At 56.4% G+C, this 23,642-nt stretch overlaps 1 protein-coding gene across 1 annotated transcript; it reads left to right on the top strand.

Moving 5' to 3' along the window:
- The first annotated feature begins 3,528 nt into the window (after positions 1-3,528).
- On the top strand, positions 3,529-12,502 carry FSCN1 (fascin actin-bundling protein 1). The gene is made up of 5 exons (XM_036932956.2): positions 3,529-4,507; positions 10,120-10,276; positions 10,354-10,475; positions 10,682-10,849; positions 11,169-12,502. The coding sequence occupies exons 1-5, from the start codon at positions 3,676-3,678 to the stop codon at positions 11,369-11,371; spliced, it is 1,482 nt and encodes a 493-aa protein (XP_036788851.1). The 5' UTR covers positions 3,529-3,675; the 3' UTR covers positions 11,372-12,502.
- Positions 12,503-23,642: the final 11,140 nt, after the last annotated feature.

Here is a 23,642-nt window from a genome sequence, read left to right as displayed (position 1 = left end):
AGCCCTTCCCAGTGGCCTCATTTCCCTCCCCAGAGCACCCTGGTGGCAAGCCTGGGAGTGGCTCAGGTCTGGCCCCAGCCAAGTACCTCTGTTCTCCCTTCCATGCCCTCATTCCAGGGCAGCTCAGGTGGTGCCTGGGTTCCCATGGGGCCCAGGGACAGAGTGTCCATGTCCCCATCCTTCTCCAGAGGGACCCACAGCCGCTGTGCAGACAGGACCGTGTGACCATGCCAGACACAGAGGTGCCCAGTGTAAAGGAGACTTGGGGAATGCAAGAGGGGCATGTGTGGCATGGGTTCAGAGCAAGGAATGATTTTTGAAAATGCTCTTTTGCTAAACTTGCCCAAGATTTTGCTCCAATATTGGACTTCCAACAATGCTGAATTACAATAATTAAAAAAAAAAAAAAATCTTCTCTTTCCCTATCCAAGGATCTATGGTCATGAGACTCAGCCATCTGGGAGCTTGCCCTGTCCACAGGATACCCTTCTTTCCTGGCAGCTACTATGGGCCAGGTTCCACCCAAGTTGCAGCAGGGCAAACACGTATCACCCACAGTGGCTTTGAACAGAGGACAGAATGAGCTCTCTGTCACCAGAGGCACTCAAGCCAAGACTGGACAGCTTTAATTTTTCTTGTGTTCTGTGGGCCGCGGATGGGCAAAGAGAGGCACAAAAACATGTTGGTTTGTGGTTGAGGGTTTCACTGTGGGAAGAGGTTCTGGAAAAAGCAGGGCATCAACACCAAAAACCCAACATCAGTCCATTGGGTACCACATAATCACAGCATCTGTGCAATGGAATATTATGCAGCTATAAACAAGAACAAGGAAACCACTTGCATCAAGAAGCAGAAATTGCTAAGATATGTCATCATAAAAGCAGGGATGAAAATACTGTTTAAAAGTGTAGAGATGGAAAAGAATACAGATCCATGTTGGCTTGTCTTTATATAAAGCACGAAGAGTACAAGAAGGAACTCTGACAGCGGCTATGGAGCGGTGGGGCAGAAACGGCAAGTGGACTATGACTTTTTATGTTTTCTGGATAATGTATAGTCTATTTGGAAAAATAAGTAAATAAATCTTAGTTCCACATCTTTTGAAATTAACCTCAGTTCTTCACATACTGACCCCAGCTGACCTCAGCCCCTGTCCAGGGCTCACCTGATTCTTTCTAACATGTCAGGCTCTATTTGTCACTGGCCCTGGAGCACATACACTTGTCCTGTGAGGAAATCCAAGGTTCACTCCATTTGATTTTAACTTATTCAACAAATAGGCACAAAGCTCAGTGCTCCTGGCCGACTGATCCCAAAGCTTCCTAGAAACTCCACCATTGCTTTGCCTATGGGACTAGGGTCCTGGGATTCTTAGAGGGACTCTGGCCTGTCTGTGTCCCCGGACCCTCCTGTCAACACTGTTGGTGAATAATAAGGCAGCGGGCATTTACTGAGCACTGAGCACATGCCATACACAGTTTTCTAGGTGCTTGATTTGTGGAGCCACCAACTTTTCTGTTTGCCCAGGACTTGCCTGGTTTGAAACGCGAGTGCCACGTCCCGGGGGCCCCCTCAGTCCAGCTGATGTGTGAGCTCCTTGAGTCCTTCCAACCTCTCTCCTGGGGCAGCTGTGGTCAGGATGCCCCTTTTAGAGGTGGGAAAACCAGAGCAGAGATGTGCACTTGAAACTAGGAAGCTCAAGGCAGGAACCCAGACTGCCACCATACTCACCAGGATTCACCAGTCTTCCTACCTCTCGGAAGCATCTCCTGGGGAGGCCTGGACCCGCTGCCACCCTGGCCTGAGAGGTAGGAACCCCCAACCCCAGCCCCCTTCCTGGCCTGCAGGCTGGGAAGCTATAGGAGGGAGACTCAGGGTGGCGTGGGGAGCTACAGACCCTGGTGGGGTGGGGAGTGGGCGGAAGTGGCACCCAGCCCCATCCCAGCCGGCAGGTTGGTCTAGCAGACTCCAGCCCGGCTGCCAGTGCCCACCTGGCACCCCACAGCCTTCGGTAAATGCCTAGGTATTCAGCCCCTCTCCTCTGAGCCTTGGTAGTTGGCCAGAGGTTTGGGCCTGCGTAATTAGTCAGAGCCTGGAGACTGGAATGAATCCCAAGGATAGCCAGGTAGTGCCTGAGCTCCATGCCCTCAGGGACTCTCAGACCACCCTGAGATGGGGGATTTGTATCTCTTCTATGAAAGGGGACACTGAGGCTCAGAGAGGTTGAATAACTTGCCTCAAGTCACTCAGCCAGTGAGACCCTGGGTTTCAAGCTTATTAGATGACCTCAAAATTAGCATATTTTGATTTCCCAGCTCTCGAAGGATGGGCTTTGTGGGAGGGGATGCTACGGCTGTGCCCACCTAGGGCTCAAGGCCCTGCCAGTAAACTCATCAGAGCTACAATGGTGAGGTGACACCATCTTTCCCTGGAAGATAAAATCACTTGAGGGGTTGCCTGAGCGGGAGACAAAGGTGCAGACAGACCATCCCAGAGCTAGGCAGTGCCCTCTGCCTTTGGCCTCAAGACCCTGTGGGCAGCCCGTGGTCATGCGGGCATTCCAGGGGCTTGCTTGGCATGTGGGGAATGTCCCAGCAAAAGTCCTGGCCTTCGGAGAGTCTCAGAAAAGGGAAGTGCTCCTGGTCTGGGGTGGGGGATGGGGGTCTGCAGGGAATGTCCCCTTTGAGGGAAGAGGGTGGAGAATTGGGGTCCCAAAGGAGGGGGGCAGCATTGAACGTCATTGCCCCGGTGCCTGACTCAGCGTCCTGTGGCGATGGGGCCTGGGGTATAAAGCGGGAGGCACTCTTGGCCCTGAAGCCGTAGACCCGGCTCTGCCCTTCAGGCTTGGCTGCCGCAATTGTGCCTCTCTCTGACCTGCTCAGGAAACGGGCACGCTGATCCTGCATTACCCACCCCACAGCCTGGGAGACCAGAACCCTGTGGCTTCTGCATAGCCAGGTCAGCAACGGGGGTCACTTGTCTCAGCCACTATCGGCCACTACCACGGAGACCTATTTGGGCTAGCAGGGCTGCGTGCCTGGGCCACAGGGAGGGGTCTGGGTGACCTTCAGGGCAGTGTCCTGCGAGGAAAGCCTCAGGGCACCACAGCCCCCACTTCAGGCTGGAAGGCCTGGGTTGGATGGTTGGGGTCTGCTGACCCTCCCCAACTCCCGGGCCTGCCCTCACTCCCCCTCAAGGCGCTGCTCTCACGCCACCTCCTCCGAACAGCCTTCGGACCTTCTCCACCCAGTACCCACGGTCTCCGTGGTCTTTGCGGTCTCTGTCGCGGCCGCAAACCTGGCTTATCCGTGGCTTGGGGCCGGGGGTCTCCGAGGGGCCCGGCAATCGAGGTGAACTCTCGGGCTGCAGGCGCTGGCAGTGCAGGAGGAGAGTTGCGGTGAGCCGGCCGTCCCTCACCGCGTCCCCCTTCACTGCGCCCCTCGGCGCCGCGCGCTCCCCGGGCCCGCGCCCCTTCCTCCGGGACCCGGGCGGGGCGAGGCGGGGCCTCGAGCGCTGACGTCACCCCGCCTATAAAGGGGCGGGCGCCGCGGGCCGGCTTTGTGGAACGCTGCGGAGGGCGCGCGTCGAGCTGTGGCCGCCGAACAAAGGAGCAAGGCGCCGCCTCGGGGACACCCACCGATCTCCCGGGCCGCGCCGGCCTCGCCCGCCGCCACCATGACCTCCAACGGCACGGCCGAGGCGGTGCAGATCCAGTTCGGCCTCATCAATTGCGGCAACAAGTACCTGACGGCCGAGGCTTTCGGGTTCAAGGTGAACGCCTCGGCTAGCAGCCTGAAGAAGAAGCAGATCTGGACGCTGGAGCAGCCGCCCGACGAGGCGGGCAGCGCGGCTGTGTGCCTGCGCAGCCACCTGGGCCGCTACCTGGCGGCCGACAAGGACGGCAACGTGACCTGCGAGCGCGAGGTGCCCGGCGCCGACTGCCGCTTCCTCATCGTGGCGCACGACGACGGCCGCTGGTCGCTGCAGTCCGAGGCCCACCGGCGCTACTTCGGCGGCACCGAGGACCGTCTGTCGTGCTTCGCGCAGACTGTGTCGCCGGCCGAGAAGTGGAGCGTGCACATCGCCATGCACCCGCAGGTCAACATATACAGCCTGACCCGCAAGCGCTACGCGCACTTGAGCGCGCGACCGGCCGATGAGATCGCCGTGGACCGCGACGTGCCGTGGGGCGTCGACTCGCTCATCACGCTGGCCTTCCAGGACCAGCGCTACAGCGTGCAGACGGCCGACCACCGCTTCCTGCGCCACGACGGGCGCCTGGTGGCCCTTCCCGAGCCCGCCACCGGTTACACGCTCGAATTCCGCTCCGGCAAGGTGGCCTTCCGCGACTGTGAAGGCCGCTACCTGGCGCCGTCGGGGCCCAGCGGCACGCTCAAGGCGGGAAAGGCTACCAAGGTGGGCAAGGACGAGCTCTTTGCTCTGGAGCAGAGCTGCGCCCAGGTCGTGCTGCAGGCGGCCAACGAGAGGAACGTGTCCACGCGCCAGGGTGAGTGCGGACACCGCCTCCTGCTTCTCCGGGTCCCCGCACAAAGAGCACCCCACCCCCGGCCCTCCAGCCTCCCGCCCTTTCTCGCCCGCGGCGTCGCTGCAATCCGAGCTACGCCCGGTGCGCCCCCGCTAGGCGCGCAGGCCACCCCGCCCACCGCGGGACGTGCGCTCGCACCCGGAGGAGGGGGCGGGGGATGGGGCTTTGCCTGTCCTTGGGCGCTGCGCAAACCCCCATCGGCGTTGGGGTTAGGGCTCCTTAGGCCCCGCGTGGGCGCTGATTTATGCGCCCCCCTCGAACCGCCCCGCCCAATCTGGGTTCTTCCCATGTGCGCCGATTCCTCGGGTCGGTGGGCCCAGCCCTTTGCGGGGGACTCTCCTTGCCCAGCGAGTCTTTAAAGCGCTGAGGCGAGGGTCGCAACCCGCTCTGGGCGCGCCTCCACCCCCAGGCCCAGCCTTTCGCCGGCAGGATGCGGAGCCTTTGATCTCCGCGGGGCGCTCTAGACCCTCCTGCGCTCGGGGCCTTTCTCCCCCGCTTCTTGCCTCCGGGCAGGGACGGCTGCTGCTGGGGAGGTGTGCCCGGAGTGTCTGCCCTGCCCTCCGGCCCCTCCTCCAGCGTTTGCCCAGAGCTCGAGGCCGCGGCCTTTGTGAGCAGCGGGGCGGGCTCGTCTTCGACAGGGCCCTCCTTCGCCCCCTTTGTCCTGCTCGCTTTCTGCAGATGGGAAAACCAGATGCTGCGGGCGGGGGAGGGGATCAGCCCTCTGCGGCGCCCCCCACCCGCCTGCGCAGGACCTCTGTGGCGCCCCTGGGCCCGGCGCGCCGGTCCAAAGCCTCTCTAGGAGGCTGCTTATCTTCTCGCGCCCCGGCCCCAGGACGGCGTGGCGCGGATGGCGCCCTGCCAGGCTCCCCGCCCTGCGCCCGCCCGCGGGCCAGTCGCACGGCTCGACCGGGTGCGCTCCGCTCTGCGGGCTTGCGGCTCAGCGCGAGCCGGGAGACCCCAGCCCCTAGGATCCCGCCTGGAACACTTGGCCGCAACAGGACAGTTGTGTCCTGTCTCCGGGCCTTCCGCTGGCCTGGCCATTTCCTACAGGTCTGCATGCCAGCAGGAGCCCCCTCTGTCCCTTAGATTCTCCCGCTAGGCTCTCCTTTTTCTGACCTTGCCCCTCCTTTGCAAAGAAGGCAGTTGATCCTTGCAGCCAGAGGCCCCACTTAGAGGGACCTTTGAGGGGTCTTGCTTCCTTTAGTGGAAAGTTGGACCGCAGCCTCTGGAGGTAGCTGATGGGAACCGAGCCAGTGGCCTCCTCCCTGGCGGTAGCCTTCCTCACCTACTTCCCGCTGACAGCCTGCCTGGCAGCTGGGACTGTGGAGGGCGGATGGCAGCCCCATGGCAGTGGAGCTGGAGGCCTGGGTGGAGTAACTCAGGCTTTTTGGTGCCCGAGTTTCCTGATTGACTTGAGCAGTATCACTTCCATTCTACAGATGAGCCTGTTTGGGCCCAGAGAGGTGAAGCCATTTGTCCAAGGTTACACAGCAAGTAAGCAGCATGCAGAACTACGTATGTTTGACTCCAGAATGGGTTCTTTTCTGGAACCCCAGATGCCCCTTCCAGCCTCTGGGGCACAGGGAGCCTCTCACATAGCATGGGTGGGGCGGGACTCTCACCTGTTCAGTACACACTCCTTACCAAGTGAGACATGCTGAGGCCTGAGTGGTGAATAAATGAGTGTATCTGTGTGGGCCGTTCCTCGTTGGGGCTCATGTTCTCATTGGGACGTGATCAATATCAAAGCAAAGGCCTGGGGGGTCCGGGAAGTACATCAGGACCCCAGATTAGAAGGGAGGGCTTTCCTAGGAGGACACAAGCTGAACTGAAGGATGGAATGGATACAAGGTAGCATGTATAAGGTGTGTGAAACGGTGCTGCAGGCAGAGGGCAGAGCTTGTGCAAAGACCCTGGGGCAGGAAGGATCAGAAAGCCCAGCATAGTTGGAACAGAGTTTGTGAAGTCGGTTGGTGGGACTAAAGGAGCCAGCAGGGCCACTGGACCTGTGGTGGGTGCTTGTGAATGGTGGCGTGCTGCCTGCCTGCTGGGGTGTGCCCAGGGCCTCCTCTGAGGAAGACGTGGCAGGATCAGGCGGCCCTGGCCCTAGCCCTTGGGGCCAGGAAGAACAGAACGAGCCTGGGCAGATGCCCCCTCCTCTCCAGTGAAGCTTTCTGTGGGTGTCATGGTGTGATTCAGGCTGATGGGGCAGGAGGAGCCGGAAATGGAGCCAGGAGAGGTGTTGTCTCATCTGTGAACTTAAAGGTATCTGGACTTGGGGGAGGGAGCTTTGGGGGCCTCAGATCTTGGGGTCCTCATCTTGTTGTGTCTCCTGGGGCTTCCTGGTGGGATGGAGGATGACCAGAGGGCCTGGAGCTGGCATGGGGTGGGGGTGTGTCTGTAGAGGCCATCTTGGACAGGCTTGCGTGGCAGGGGGGCGGTGTCTGTGTTAATACACAGTCTGGGAAACTCCAGTCCGGAAGGAGGAGGATCCTGGGCTTAGCCAGCTGGGGGATTGGGAATGTGAATCATGCCCACAGGCCTGCACAGGCCAGGCCTGGGGGGGCAGGGTGCTCCCTGCTGAAGCAGTGGCCTTCTTTCCAGCCTCAGTTTCCCCATCTGTAAAGGGCTGTTCAGGGCTGCTGTGGGCAAATTATTTTGCGTCAGGTTTTATTTCTAGGAGGAGGCCATGTCTGGATGAGTCCAAGAGTAGGGAGTCGGTGTGTGCTGAACAGGTGGGAGTCCTGCCCCACCCACGCTGTGTGAGAGGCTCCCTGTGCCCCAGGCTGGAAGGCATCAGTGGGTCCTGGTGCCTGGGTGCTGATGAGGTGAGACAGATGGCACTTGTCCATCCCAGGCTTGGGCAGGGCGGCTAGGTGAGCACCTCTTCCTCGTGGGTGGGGTCTCCGCTGTGTTCCTTAGGAACCTCACATTTCCCCACCAGTCTCATAGCTTCCCTACCTCTGGCCATCTGTGATTGGGGCTCCACAGTCAGGGAGTGCCCATTTCATGTCATTCAAAGGTGAGGTTGGGTGGTTGAGGAAGGGCTGGTGAAGCTGAGCTTCGTCAGATGTGTTAAGAGTTTTCCTGATGGAGGCAGGGTATTTGGGGCAATCCAGGCCCTAGCTCGTGTGCCAGGCTGGGGGGGATGGTGTTTAAAGTGGAACGTACGGTAGTGGCAAGAGCTGATTGGAAGGAGGAGGGAAGAGGAGGCCACAGATCCTTCCAGGCCACCTTGCCCAAAACTGAATGGGGGAGGTAAGGAATGAACAGCCCAGGAACCCTTAAGACTGAAGGGGGGTGCCCATGGTGTTCGGCAGGGTAGAAGAGCCCCGCCTCCAAGCTACCACAAAGAACAGTTCAGAGGCTGGAGATGGGAAAGCCATGATGCAGGGGCACAGGCGGGGGCCCCTGGGGTCTCACTAGGGCTCCCTGGAGGGAGGTGGGAAGCGTGCCCCTGGGCTCTGTTGAGCCCCCACATCTCTTGCCTTCCCAGAGCTCCTGCAGGCCTGTGACTCAGGTTTTCTGTGATACTGATGAAAAGAAAAATCCCAAAGAAAATCCTGTTCCTATAGTAACCCAGCTCTAATTAGAGACTCCAAGGCCAAGTGGGGCCTTTCCTGCCTGGGCAGGGCCTCACACCCTGGACTGGTGAGGCACAACGACCCCTCTTCGACCACAATCCCTGCCTGCCGGGGTCAGAAGACCTGGTGTCCGCTTGACACCAGGCACCGAGAATGGAGAGACTGGGCCCTTTTGACAGGCAGAGAGGGAAACTGAGGCTGAGTGAGGGGCAGGCACTCACCTGAGGGTGCCTCACTGGCTGGCCTAGGCTTTTTCACTACCAAACCCGTTCAGGGCTGAGCATAGCCAGGTTGACAGGGCCTGAGTAGCTGAGCAGATGTTGGCAGTTGTGTGCCCCTGGGCAGGTGATGACGAGTGCAGAACCTTCTCTGTTCCTCTGGCAAGAGGATGTTCCTAGTGATGCCGTGGCGTTGCTGGGAGGACTCAGTTTTTCTGGGGAGCACCCCCGCCTTTGCTGCCTTTGGGGCATACCCTGAGGGTTTTGTCCTCGTGTCTGTTCCCTTCCTTCTCGTCAGCCAGCCTGCCAGGTGCGGCAGGTCCTGGTGTGCTGGGCAAGGTCTGAGCAAGGAAGGACCCCAGCCCTGTGCTGTGCTCCCGGTGTAGCCTTCTGGTGTTCCTCATCCTGGTGGCTCTGGCACCCAGCAGGCCCAGCCCCTGCCGGCCCCTGGCCTCTCCTGATGCTTCACTGGGGTGTGGTGGTGGACTAGGGTCCCCACCTGGGTCCCCAGCAATCTCTCGGGTCCTTGATGTCTGGGCTCTGGGGCCCAGTGTGCCTGGAGGGTTGAGCCAGAGGGTTCCCAGAGGGCTGGCTCAGGGCCCTGGGTCCACAAATCCAGAGAGGCGGGAGGGTTGGGGTAAAGGGTGTGGCAGGGGCCTGAATTTGCCCAGCTTCCCTCCTGGGAGCCCCCAGGACACCTCTCTCTCTGGACGACCTTGGGCAAGGACACACCACCTCTTGGCCTCAGTCTCATTTGTGCAGTGGAAGTGAAGGTGCCCACCCATGGCGCTGAGGCAGGGATGTAGCTGGGTGAGACCGACTGACACCCTTCAGGCCCTCAGCCAGGTGGTAGGAAGGCCAGCCCTGACCTGGGCTCTGTCATCCACCAGCCTCCTCCCCTCGCCTGGAGGGTACACCTGCCACCCACTGCTGTGGTCCCAGCTTCATAAAGGCATTAAGGCCCAAATGGTGGCATGCTCCCAAGCCCTGAGCCCAGGCGGCCAGTGTAGAGCGCAACAGACACCCTTGTTATTGGGGTTCTTAGAACCCAGGGCATGTGGGGAATGTGAATTTGTTGTGTGGGAACCAAAGATCCTCCTTCCAGGTTTCAGCTGGAGGAGGTGGAGGAGGAGGAGGAACTCGACTTTGCAAACTGATGCGGCTGCAAAACCAGCAGCTGGTGTGCCTTGTGTGGGAGTAAAGCCCGGGCAGCTCCCTCTGGCCACATCGGATGATTTAGGGACGTGGGAACGTGTAAAGATGCTGTACAGGTTGTTTGCACACCGAGATCTACAGCACGTGTGCCCCCACGTAAATGCAGCCTGTGTGTGGGAGGAGAGGCTGGGAGGGTGGGCTCACTCCCATGCATGGTGGGCATGGGCATGCGTGTAACTTGTTAGGCTTTTATGAGTTTTCTGAATTTGTTCGAAATATTTGTCTCTCTAGAAAATAGGGCCATCTTACATAATCACATGATTAACAGTAACTAATTCTTACTGCTTAACCCTGGGCCACATTAAGATTCTCCCAGTTGGTTCTAGAACATCTTCTTGAAGTTGGCTTGTTGGAAGACGTCATCTCTAATCAGAGAAAAGGATACAAAAACGGACACAGCCAGCATGGCCCTTGCCTGGCTTGGGGTCCCAGGTTCTGTCTTCTGATGTGGAGGCCGCCCCACCGCACCCTGTGTGTGTGGTGTGTGAGGGGAGGGCTGTGGGTCAGCAGAACTGGGGAACATGTGGTCTGGTACCAGCTGCAGCTCTCCGTGCAGGCATGGACCTGTCAGCTAATCAGGATGAAGAGACGGACCAGGAGACGTTCCAGCTGGAGGTTGACCGTGACACCAGAAAGTGCGCCTTCCGCACCCACACGGGCAAGTACTGGACAATGACAGCCACTGGGGGCGTGCAGTCCACCGCCTCCACCAAGTGAGTGCCCCCGACCTCCTCTCCCATGGGGTGGGGACTCAGGCTGGCCCCACCTGACCCTGGCCTGCCACCCCCAGGAACACCAGCTGCTACTTTGACATCGAGTGGCGTGATCGGAGGATCACACTGCGTGCGTCCAATGGCAAGTTTGTGACAGCCAAGAAGAATGGGCAGCTGGCTGCCTCAGTGGAGACTGCAGGTAGCTGCCTGTGGGCACACACCAATCCCCGTTCCCTTGCTGTAGTTTCTACCCTGCCCCACCTGAGGCCTGTGCCATGCTGGGCACCCCCAGGCCTGGGCCATTGCACTCTGTGACCCCCACGCTCCTACTCTCCCCTCCAAGCCACGCCCTGTCATCCCAGACCTTCCCCCACAAGCCTCGTACCCCTCCCCTTCCTGGGACAGGAGACTCGGAGCTGTTCCTCATGAAGCTGATCAACCGCCCCATCATTGTGTTCCGTGGGGAGCATGGCTTCATCGGCTGCCGCAAGGTCACAGGCACCCTGGACGCCAACCGCTCCAGCTATGATGTCTTCCAGCTGGAGTTCAACGACGGCGCCTACAACATCAAAGGCAGGTTCTCCAAAGGGCGGTTGCTGGGTGGGGCCCTCTGTGCCCTCCGCGGTCGGTGTCAGGGCGCAGGGATCGAACCCCTGTCCTGCTTGGCCTTGGCTCTGGGCTTCAGCCTGGCCTGAGCATCCTGTCACTGTCATCCCTTAGAGGGTGGGCAGGGGTCACATTGCTGAATCCCTGGTGGCTGGGTGGGGGACCATGTCCATGGGCAGGATGCTGGGTGGGCACAAGGGGCCGCATGCCCATTCTGGAAGCCCCCTGTGGTTGCAGGGTGGGGGCGGGGCCCTGGGCGGGACCTGACAGGGTTCACCTGCTGCAGACTCCACGGGCAAGTACTGGACAGTGGGCAACGACTCCTCAGTCACCAGCAGCAGTGACACCCCTGTGGACTTCTTCTTCGAGTTCTCTGACTACAACAAGGTGGCCATCAAGGTGGGCGGGCGCTACCTGAAGGGAGACCACGCGGGGGTCCTGAAGGCCTGTGTGGAGACCATCGAGCCTGCCACGCTGTGGGAGTACTAGGCTTGCAGCCCCATCCCTGCCCTTCCTACATCCCTCCTGCTAACTCTTCTCCAGGTGGGCTCCAAGGCAGGTGGTGAGCCCCTTGCCTTTCAAACTGGAAACCCAGAGAAAATGGTGCCCCCACCTGTTGCCCCGTGCCTGGTCCTGGAGGGATTTCAGGTCCCTCTGCCTTGTCTTCTCTGCCATGTGCGAGGCTAGCACCTCTTTATTCTGACCTCAGATGACTCTGAGCCTTATTTCCCCGAAGTGGCCAAGGAGAAGTGGGGGCCTGGGAGGCCTTCCCGGCCCCTAGGTGTGGTGGAGTGCATAACTGGAATCTTCTGCCCCCTCCCAAAAACCTCTCCCCACCACTTCCCAGGAGCCGGGCATTTGCCCCAAGCCTGCTGGTGGCCTCTGGTCTCCCCTCCCCCGGTGCCCTATCCCTGTGTACAGGGTGGGGCTTGAACTAGTGTGCTAGTCACGGCTTGGCCTCTGCCTGCCTGTCCGTGGCACACCCCGCTGTAGGCCAGGGCCTGCTCCTTTCTTTTCTTAACCCTGGCCTGACTGGAAGCAGAAAACAACCAAATCAGTATTTTTTTTAAAAATGAAATATCATTGCTGGAGGTTCCCCAGACAAGCTTGGTTATAGCCATGAGTGTTCTTCAAGGGGTCTTGGGTAGGGGGCAGGGGGGTTTCAAGATGGCATCTCTGGTGCCCTCTCTGCCCACTAGTGGCAGAGCAGGTGGGTTCCTCCTCAAATCTAGAACCTGATCCCACCCACCACCTCAGGGGCTCTAGCTGGCCTCTCCCACCCACTATCCTAGCTCAGGCTGTGTCCCCACCTGGGTGGGCCTCTCACCCCCACAGCCAGAGCCCCCTGTGTGATTGGTGCTCCTCGTTTGACTGGACTCCTCGGCTCAGGGTGGGATGAAGCCAGGCATACCCTTGTCCTGGAGCCTTCAGTGGGGAGCCCCCTGGCTCCTTGGCCCTGCCCTCACCAGCTCCCCCCACCACTGGTTCATCTCCACCATGCATCTCACTCTGGGTGTCTTGGTCTTTTATTTTTTTGTAAGTGTCATTTGTATAACTCTAAGTGTCCACGATAGTAGCTTCAGACTGGAAAAAGAGCAAAATAAAATAACTCAGTGTGCAGCCAGAGGCTGGCCTGTGTGTGTCTGGGGTGAAAGCACGCAGGGAGGGTGGGCCAGGCTCTGAGCAGCCTGGATGCCCCCAGAAGTAGAAAGCCCTGCAAGGGCTTCACCCCAGAGGTCTGCCTGAGGCCACCCGTGTCCAGGCACACAGTGGAAGCTTCATGGTGGGGAGGGGACTGAATCTCCAGTATTTGTGAAGCCTGGAACAGGAGTGCCCCTGGGCTGAGCCTATATCCTTGCCTTCATGTTTAGCAGGTGGAAATGAAGCTAATGGAGTGGGTGGGGTGAACTTTCTCCTCCCTCAACCGGGGGCACCTTGGCTAGAACTTGGGAGGTACAGGGCTGTGGGCTTCCCTTGCTGTAACACAGGGAGACTTGGGTGCATTTATGCACACACCCCCAAGCATAGCCTGCAGTCTCAGGGCTCCCTGGGCTGAGATGTGCAGTCCCAGCATCAGGGGGCAGGCCCAGGTACAAGTGGGCACAGGCCCTGGAAGGGGTCAGCTGCACAGGCCAAGCTTGGGGGCCACGGTGGGTGCCTACATCAATGCAAGATTCCAGGCCACTCTGGGAGTGGAAGGGGCACTTTTCCAAGGGGCAGGCAATCTGGTCAGGGTGGGGTCCCGAGCCACGCAGCCAGCCCTGCAGCGATTCCAGAGTGGCCCGCGCTGGGCCTGACCCTTCGTGCAGCATCTCATTTCACTGGAGTATCTCTAGGGGTAGTGCCATTCCCATTCTACAGAGGAGACTGAGGTTAAGAGAGCATAGCACACATTGCGGGTGGAACGACGTGTCCCCTGGGTGGTCTAAATCGGAGGTGGCCGAGGAAGGCCCTGGAAGAGAGGTGGTGGGTAGCAGGGCCGAGCATCCATTCCTGGAGTGGTCAATGGAAGCGCTGATTGGCTACCGATGACGAAACTGGGATGCCTGCGCTGTCATTGGAGGTCTCCGGGGGCGGGAGTCTCCGATTGACTCAGGCAGGTGGCCACAGAGGGATGCTGGGCCCCACGGGGTACTGGCGGCCGGCCCCCCTCACCCGGCTAAGCCAGGCTGGAAGCCAGAGAAGTCAAATGGTGTGGAAAGAACGGATAAATCCGCCGCAGCCAGGCGCTTCCAGATCGCGGGGTGGGGACGCGCTGGAAGGGGCTCGGGGTCGGGGATCCCCGGTTGGGCAGTGGTGGATCCTGCGGGGAGGAGTGTGTGCGTACCCAGGCCCGCCCACAGCAGGAATGAGCTGATTGGAATGACCCCACGGTTCCCTCCCCGCATCCTCCTAGCCAGGCGCAGATTCTGAATTGCGTTCATTTGCAAAAATGGGCGCTCACCACGTGGCCGCGCACTCGGGGGACTGTGGGTTTCCGCCCGCGCTGAAGTTCACAGTCCGATGCTGGAGGCGATCGCCCCCATGCAAGGAGGAGGACCTAACCAGTACCCGGGACAGGAAGGGCAGCCGGGTCCAGGGAACAAAGGTTTGGCGGGGGAAGCCCGCTGGGTCCCAGCTTAAGTGTGGGTTTGAGCGAGTAAGGCCACTTGTCTCCAGAGGCCGGGGGGCATCCGGGAAGGAGGTAGATCCTCCCGTGAGCGCACGTGGAGGTCCAGCACCTCGGGGCCACCAGGCATATTCCTGCGCACCGGGCTCCCCATTCCCTGGTCTTTTCCGACCCTCAGGTCCCTTCTGTCAGAACTGGCTCTGGGGCCCACCCCGCTCGGATTCCTGAGCAGTGGATGCCGTAGTCCTCCTGCCGGAAGCAGATTGCTTCCTCAGCGATTCTCCACTCAGTAGGGCGTGGCCCACCAAGTGATCGTGCACCATGCCCCGGCTTGATCGCAGAACACACGCAGATATGTACATTGGCCTGTGCACGCACAAACACCCCGGCAACACACATGCACTGACTCCCTGACAGAGCACCGAGACCAGCCGCCAGGAACAGCTCGCGGATTGCTGATGGCTCCCAGCCTGCGCCTACTGCAGGGTTCCAACCTCCCTGCTGAGCTCAGGGTTCTCCTGACCCTGACTGGTGAGCTCCTCCTCACCTCCAGCTGGGTCAGGGGCCAGAAGGAACCCCGCAGTTCCCAGGGTGGGTCCCCTCCATGCCTGCCATGGAGGGAGGGTGAGTAGAGTCCAGGTTCCCATTCCTCAGATGGAAAACGGCCTACAGGCTGCCCAGTGAGTCTGGGCAGGTGCAGCCCGGGATCCAAGTTACTCATTATAATTAATTGTGAACCCAAAAGATCACGACTGAAGGGAAAGTATTCAATTAAACCTGTAAAGAAGAAAAAAGAAGAGGCAAGCCTTCCTACCCATGGTCCTGTTGGGGCAGGAGTGCTGGGGGTTGGGCAGGCAGCGGCCAGGTAGATGGGCCAGGCAGCCGGGGCAGGCTGCAGCCCCAGTAGTAGTGTGGCCTGACTCCAGCCCTGGGCTCCCCCTTTCCTGTCTGCTGGGGTCTCTGCGGGCCTGGCCCTCTGGGTCCCTTGTTAAGATGGGACCCTAAGCCCTATGTGGGGCTGTGGAGCTGTGCCCAGCCCCAGGAAGACTCATGTGGGTCCCTCTGGTGGGTGAGGCCTCTGAGCTTCCCAAGTTAGTCTCCATGGGACACCCTGCCCTCCCCAGCTCAGGCTCCTCTCCTGTTCATTTCTGGGGAGACCTCGGCTGGGACCCATTTCCTCCAGGGATAGAGCAGCCTCTGCCAGAATTGGGACGGCTCAAAGCTCAAACTGAAGCTTTAGGTAGGTGAGGCAGCAAAGCCATCCTTGCAGCCTGTCTGGACATCCTGGGGACACTCTGGCCTCAGTTTCCCCCACTGCAATGGGCAGTTGGTTCTCTGGGCTGCAAGCATGTCCAGATGAGGGCGGGGCTTAGAGACCCCAGGGGCAGCCAGAGGAGAAGGGAGCAGATGGGTTCTCAGCAGGCCAGAGGCCTGGAGAAGGGGCTCCAGGCCTGGGGGCAGTGCTGAGCATTTGGCCTGAAGCTCAAGCCCCTCGGTGGGGCCCCTGGGCTGAACCAGGAGAAGGTTGATCCTCCATGAGGTGCAAATAAAACAAAGCCTGCATGCCCCTGCCTCCCAGTACCTAGGCCCAACCTCCAGGAGGGGAGGGGGGTACACCTTCCAGGAACCCCAAGTTGTGTGGCAGGTACTCTAAGGGTTATTATATCATTATTGTTAGAACCCCAAGTTGTGTGGCAGGTACTCTAAGGGTTATTATATCATTATTGTTATTTTGAGAATTAAGATAAGACATAGAGTATGAAGTCAAAGGGTGCCCCAGCCCTCTCCCCAGAAGTAACACTGTTAGCATTTGCCGAGAAATTTTTATTTTTTAAGGAATTGATATGTAGCCCTTGATATGTGCCAGGTGCTAAGCCCTTTATTAATTCATTCAGTCCTTGGCATGAGCTAAACTGTGTCCCAACTCCCAAATCCATATTCTGCGGTCCCAACACCCAGGACCTCAGAATAGGATTGTGTGTGGAAACAGAGTCTTTAAAAAGGCAATTAAGGTTAAATGGGGGCATATGGGGGGCCCAGTCCAATCTGACTGGTGTCCTTAAATGAAGAGGAGATGAGGACACAGACAAGCTCAGAGGAGCATGTGCGGACTCAGGAAGAAAATGGCAGCTGTAAGCTAAGGAGAGAGGCTGCAGGAGAACCAGTCCTGCGCACACATTGACCTTGGACATGGAGCCTCCAGAATTGTGAGAAAATAAATTTCTATTGTTTAAGCTGCCTGGTCTGTGGTACTTTGTTCTGGTGTCGGGAGCAGACTAATACAGCCCTATAGCAGCGCTGAATGGAGGGTAGTATTGTTATTTCCATTTATGTAGAAACTGAGGCACAGAGAGGTTAAGTAACTTGCTCAAGGTCACATGCCCTGTTCAGCCGGGATTTATATATAAAGCATAATGTCTATGTTCACACACATAGGCACTCACACTCATGGGGTTGGTTCCCCCACAGACACATGCAAGCATTTAAGGCCAAGTGGGGAATTTGGGAGGTCGCTCCAGGAAACGGGGAGGAGGAAGGTGATAGCGGTCAGCACCATGGAAATGGGCCCTGGACTCCCCTGAGCGACTCAGGAATAAGGCTATGCAGCATGGGGCGTCCCCCCAGGAGCAGGGACTCGACGCTCCACACTTAACCCTTGGCTGTCTGCGTCCTAAAGCGTTAACCCTCCTGCCCTCTGGGTTGCCCTGTGTGGGCAGGTGGGGACACGACGTCAGTGGGGGCAGCTGGGGCACAGAGGGGGAGAAAGGCAGGTGTGGGGTCCCGGAGGCAGTTCTGTGTGGGACAGGGTGCCTCCCTAGGTTGTGTGCTATGCTACTATCATCACGACCCCAATGTATTTATTGTATTCTTACTAATTAATTACTTTTTAACTGGGGCAAAATATGTTAACTTACAACTGACCGCCATCACCATTTTTAAGTGTCCAATTCAGCATTGTTATGTGTATCCTCAGTATTCATCATCTCCAGAGCACTTCACCTTCCCAAACTGATGCTCTGTCCCCATTAAACACTGACTCCCCACCTCCTCCCCCAGCCCCTGGCACCCACCATCCACTTTCTATGAATGTGACGACTCCAGGGGCTTTGTGTAAGTGGAATCCTACAGGATTTGTCCTGTGACTGGTTGACAGCTTGGCCTAATGTCCTCAAGGTCCATCCATGTTGGAGCAGGTGTCAGAATCTCCTTCCTGTTTAGGGCTGAGTCATATTCCATGTATGGATCTGACACCTCCATCACTGAATGTACATTTTGGTGGCTTCCACCTTTTCCTATTGTGAATAATGCTGCTATGAACATGGGTGTACAGATATCTCTTTGAGAGCTTGCTTTCAATTTTTTCGGTGTATACCCATATGTAGAATTGGTAGTGATATGATGATTCTAATTTTATTTTTCTGAGGAACCTCCACAGTGTTTCCATAGTGGCTGCACCATTTCACATTCCCACCAGTAGTAGTGCTTTAGGATTTTATTTGTTTCCACTGCTCTGTCCTTTCAGTTGTCACTTAACAAATGGGAGGGTCCTTATCTGCACAGACAGACCTCCCTCTGTCTTGTCTGCCCTGTGATGTCCCCTTTTATCTACCTCACCCCGCATGCATGGACATCACATTGTTCTCATTTGTCATGAATGGAGAAGACACTGCTGAATGGAGCCATGGGCTGGAGCCTTTTTACAAGTTTCTGGGGCAAATTCCTGGAAGGACAATTCTTGGGTCACTTGAAATTTTGATGGATGTGGACAGACCGCCTCTGAACAAGACAGTCCTCACCCCTGCCCAGCTGTGGATGAGTGTTTCCCAACACCGTCCCCAACCTAGATAGAATTCTCTTGAAGCTTGCCAAGCTACGAGGTGAGAATGCAGCCATGGCTGGTAGGCATGTGCAGTGATTACCTCATGGCTAATCCTTGCCAATGGGGAGCACAGGTGGTCTGGGCTGAGAGCGCTGGGCTCAGGCAGGGTGGGGCCTCCAGCCTCACTCACTAGGTTTCCTCTGTCCCCAGAGCACCATCATCAGATTTAGGGGCTGTAAATAAAAGCCTCCCATATCTCCCAGGGCTCCTGATAAAGTCTCATCAAAGAGCTGGTAATCAAGGTGGCCCTGGGTCCCTGCAGCTCCAGATGGGCCTGTGGGGGCTCTGCAGTGGCCTGTACTGGTGGTCAGCTGCATGCCTTTCCCACTAGCCCAAGGGCCTCCTCCCCTAAAGGCTGCTGTCCGGGAAAGTGCCGGCTGTGCCTTATCTGCTGCCCTTCTATTTTTTTCAGACTCTTTTGTGTTGTGTTTTGGATCGTTCTCTTGCTGCCTTCAAGTTCAGTAATTTTTTTCTTCTGCAGAGTCAACAGAATCCCACCCAGTGTATTTTTAAAATATAAAACCTTGTATGTTTTCATCTTTAGATGTTCGGTGTGAGTTCTCTTGCCTGCTCCCGTCTGCTGGTTCTTTCCCTGGCCTGGTGCTGGCTCCTCTCGGGCCCGGAGGCATCAGCAGTCAGCTGCGATAGCGCGGCCCTCTGCCAACCCCCGGAATAGCCTGTCTGGGCAGTCTTCTTGTCCTTCCTGTTCTTCTGCCCTGTGGATCCTCAGCCTCCCCAAATTCTAATCTCTGTCTCCTTAACTCAGGAGTCCACTGGTCTCTGCCAGCATTTCTGTGCTGTGGCATGGAAGCTCTCAAGAAAGTAAGTTAGGGAGATCGTGGAGCTCCCTGCTCCCAGGGGTCACTGGCTTGGCTCCAGTGCCTGAAGACAAGTGTTTGAGGGAGAGGGCAAATCCAACCATCCCAGTTACTTAATGATGGCCAGAAATGGCATTTGTTTTTTTCTTCTTTTTAAAAATAACTTTGACAGGTAATTCACATACTGTGTAATTCACCCATATAATGTGTGTAATTTAACAGCTTTTGTATATTCACAGGTATTTACCACCATCACCACGGTCAACTTTAGGACATTTTATCCAGCCCTCAGCAACTGTTAATCCACTTCTAGTCTCTTCAAGTTTGCCGACTCTGGACGTGTCGTATAACTAAAATCATACAATCTGTGGTCTTTGGTGTTTGTCTTCTTTTACTGAACATCCTGTTTTCAAGGTTCATCTATGCCATAGCATGTGTCAGCTCATCTTTCCTTTTTATGGCCAAACACAATCCCATTGCATGGGGCTGTGTACATTGTATCCATTCATCTGACAATGGCCATTGGCACCATTTTCACTTTCTGGCTATAATGAATAAAGCTTAATTTTCATTGTATTAAAACACATTCTAAGGGAAACATCTCTGCAGCCTTAAAACCCCAACTCTTGATACCTGTTGCCATCAGGACACCTGTGAAATCTGCGCCCGTCATAGCTGTGAGGTCTCAAGTTGCCCAGCCGACCCCTCCATTTCACCAATGGGGAGACTGAGGCTTTGGCTGGCAGGTGGCTTGCCCATTGTGTTTACCAGTAGAAGAAATGATCACCCACATTTACTGATTTCAAAAGCAAAATCAATTAAGCTGCCATTTGTGTGGCTTCCTAGGTCAGACTGCGTCTCCGTATACAGCATCTGTCTCATTTAATGCGCACACTCCCTGCCCAGTGGGCACGTTTATCTCATTTCACAGATTGATCCTTCTAGTGGTCATTTCCTAAGCACCCCAGACCCTAACTGGTGGCGGAGATTGAGGGCTGAGCGGAAGTGTGTGCTGGGTCCTTCAGGGAGGCAGTGGAAACATTCTACAGACAGGGAATTAACCTGAGATGCTCGGAGCCTCATGAGGAAAGGGGACTGGATACGGTCCAGAGCCAGGAAATGGCAGAGCTGGGCAGGAACTGTGCCCTGTGCTTCCTTTGGTCATGCATGCTTGGGACTCCACGGTGTCCTAGGTTTCTCTCTTGGCCTTGTTCCCCACCAAACAGGAGGGAAACATGACGTCTGTGGGAGAGGTGTCAGAGTACCTGAGGTCTGAGGCTGAGCAGGCTGGGATGGCCAGAACTAGGGGGCCACCCTGGGCAGCACCCAAGGCCTATCCAGAGTCTGAGGCCACCCTGAATGGTGACTGCAGCCAGGATGGGTCTGTTCCTTGGGGCAGGTCCCAGGGCACCTGGAATGGGTTACAGCCACCCAGGACCCCAACAGGTCACAGGTGATCACCTGCAGAGCACCCTTCCTTTGAGCTGTGGGCACATGTTCATTTATGGGCACACCAACCCTTATAACTCATGTGTTTCTCCAAGTGAGCTGCTGGAAAGGTGGAGCTGTCTCTGAAGATCGGCCAGGACACCTGTGGGAGGATCACTTCAGAACCCTAATCCTGGGCTGGGCTCCCTTTGTTGCCATAGCTTTTCTTTTGCTCTGATTTGGTTTTCGTTTGTTTTTATACCATGTGCAGTTTCCGACTTGATAGATAGTGCGCGAGTGAGAGAGGGCATTAGGCTTGGGCAGAGAGACTGGGAGCCACTATCTCCGGGGGCTGCACTCTGGGCCCAGTTTGTTCCCCCTCTGGGCCGCTGCCCAGGGCCTCAGGCCCATCAGGAGGCAAGCCCCTCACTGAGCTGGCCAGGTGGCTGCAGTAGCAGCAGGGGTGGGGTGGGGTGGGCACTGCCACACAGGGGCCAGCCTTGGATGGGGACTAGGTCCTCTCCAGGCTCCTTGGAGGCCAGCTGCACTGGAGAGATGTTCAGGCCAGGGGCAGATGGGCCCTGGGCGGGAGCAGAGATGCCAACTGGACCTGACCCCTGGACGTGGCAGCTGCAGGTCTTCCAGGGCACTGTGCTTTTCGATTCCTCCTGCTATCTGGCTGCCAGATCCTGGCTGCTCTGCCACTCCAGGGTCTGCAAGACTGGCTGCAGCCTGCCACCTGCCCTGCACTGCCCATTCCCTCCATTCCCTCAGCCACTAGGACCGGCCACCCTCCTTGGGCTCCAAGTGCCCCTGGGATCCCCCTCCCAGGTGTGCTCCCATCTGTCCAGCTCCCACCTAGAGGCCAGACAGCAGCCTCCTCCCAAACCTCCTGCTCCAGGCTCTCTGCCCAGGCCCAAGATTCCACCAGTGAGAAGCTGGCTGAAAATGCAGATTCCTAGGAGCCACCAGAATTGCAGTCCCTGGGACCTGCATTTGACCAGCTCCAGGCAATGAGAAGACCTGGGTTGGGACCTCTCCCTGCGGTCTGGGCAGCTCCTCTGTGATGCCTTCCCAGCCGAGCCACCCCTGCAGAGCCCCTCCAGCATTTTCCGTTCCCACCTGCCTGGTTTTCAGTTGCACATTTCTGGTTGCCCTGCCATGGAGCCTCACATGGAAGGTGCCACCAAGCGGCACCTTCCCAGCCCAGGCCTGTCCCACTCCTCTGTAGCAGTCTGAGGCCACTGTGCGCCGCGGTGCAGGGTGTGAGCAGGGACTCAGTGTCAGAGTCCTGTGTGGAGGTGGACACAGTTCAGAGACATGGGCAGGTGAGCCTGGACTTGTTGGGTAACTAGCACTTTGTCCCCAAGGAGTCACCAGAGTGGTGAGGGGCAACAGCCTGTGGATGCGCCCTGGCCTGACCCAGGGCCATCCTGGGAGAGTCAGGTTTCTCCGACAGAGGCTGACTAGGGCCACATGTATCTCCTCTTCTACTTCTCACAACCTGAAGAGAGGCTGTGATCACTCCTGCTGTACCGCAGCAGCGGCCTCAAGTACTTTGGCCACACCAGGCAGCTGGAAGGGGGCAGAGCCCACAGGGAGGATTCTGAGCCAGACATCCCAGGATGGCCTTGGGTGGGGCAGCCCAAGAGGGTTAGAAGGTGACACTGGTAGGCAGCCTGCGCTGGCTCCATGCCCCCTCCACAGGCTTTTTACTGGCAGCTTCTACGGCCAAGCTAAGCCAAGCCAGCCAACAGCTCGGGACTGCCTCTGCCAAAAATGTGCTGATGAAGGGAGAGGAAGCGAGAAGAGGAACTGGTTCTGATTTAATCCTGACCAAGAGGGATTCGGACTGACCACTTCCCCACAGGGGTCATGAGAACAAAGGGCCAGCAGGTCAGCTGTGCACGGGCCTTCAGAAAAGTGATTTCAAGAAGTCCAAAGAGAACGCTAATGGAGCCTGGTAAGAGGTTCAGAAGGAGCAGCTTATTAAAACTCGTGTTTCAGAAGCACTCAGAATGCTCAAGATAGATGAAAACCTGCACCGCTGGTTTATTGTTCTGTGAACCATTGTGATTACATGTGCATCACAGGGAAAATAAACACACTGGGAGGAAATGCTTCAAAGTATCAGTAGTTACCTTTGGATTACAAAGCATTTCTTTTTATTTCCTTTTCTGTTTTTTCAAAATTTTTCTACTTTAGAACATCTATAATTGGCAAATGTATATGCAAAAAAAAAAGGGCATTGTAAAAATGGAAAAATAAAGTTTGGATATTACAATTATGAGTGCTCCTGACCTGAAAGCAGCTCTAGTTAAAGAGGTGTTAACACAAACGACACCTCTATTTGGAAAGATATCTGCACCCCATGTTCACTGCAGTATGATTTACTCCAACAGCCAAGACACAGAAGAAACCTAAGTGTCCAGGGAAAGATGGATGAAGATGTGGTACATATATACAATAGAATATTTCTCAGCCTTAAAAAAGGGAACTTTGCCATTTGTGACACCTGGATGGTCCTGGAGGGCATTATGCTAAGTGGAGTCAGTCAGACAAACACCATGTAATTTCCACCTAAAAAAAAATGAACAAACAGAACAGAAATAGACTCATTAAAATTGAGAATGGTCTGGTGGTTGCCAGAGTGGGGTGGGCGAGATAGGTGATGGAGATTAAGAGGTACAAACTTACAGTTATAAAAAAATAATCCACAGGGATGAAAAGTACAGCACAGAGAATATAGCCAATAATATTGCAATAACTTTTGTATGGTGACAAAAGGTAATTATTCTTACTTTGCTGAGCATTTTTTAATGTATATATTGGTAAATGACTATGTTGTATACCTGACACTAATATAATGTGTCAACTATACTTGAATTAAAAAGTACATTAAAAAGAAAGTGACGCCTCTGGGAGGTCAGATTCCAGAAGACGTCTTAGGACAGCAGAGGGACTGTGGTCACATACATGTGCCAACACAGGCAGAAGCGCAGCCCAGAGCTCTCACCTGCACTGGGGGATTGACAGGCTTTGCAGGAGAGAAGTCTGGCAAAAGCTGTGGAAAACCACCCCATCCCATCCTTCAGTACATCAAAGGGAATGTTCACTGAGGCAGTGTGGTGGTGAAACATCAACTTCCCTTAACAAGGAGGGTTGAGTGACCTGTGGCAAATCTAATAAAGAATCACCACAAAAGGCATAAAAAACCAAAGTAGAGTGAGCTAGCCCCTCAGACCTGGAGGGCACTCGACAGCTGTAAAGGGAGAAGAGTGAGTTGCAATGGAGGGTATGAAACCATTTTGTAAAGCACAGGTCACAGGGCCTGGTGTGTGCGTGCGTGTGTGTGTTGTAATGGGCTGGTAGGAGTGTGGGGCAAGGCAGGAGGAATATGACTGGGTTCCTGGATGTGGCAGATTGGAAAAGAGCCATTACTTATCTACACACTGAAACAGTAGGAGAGCCTATGATATTGCTGCAAATATGCAAAACATGGAATAAATAGGACCAAGGAATTGA

The sequence above is a fragment of the Manis pentadactyla genome, chromosome 10, assembly GCF_030020395.1.
Source record: "Manis pentadactyla isolate mManPen7 chromosome 10, mManPen7.hap1, whole genome shotgun sequence".
Taxonomy (NCBI): Eukaryota; Metazoa; Chordata; class Mammalia; order Pholidota; family Manidae; genus Manis; species Manis pentadactyla.
The sequence above is the reverse complement of the archived record's forward strand: the minus strand, read 5'-3'. Positions and strand labels throughout refer to the sequence as shown.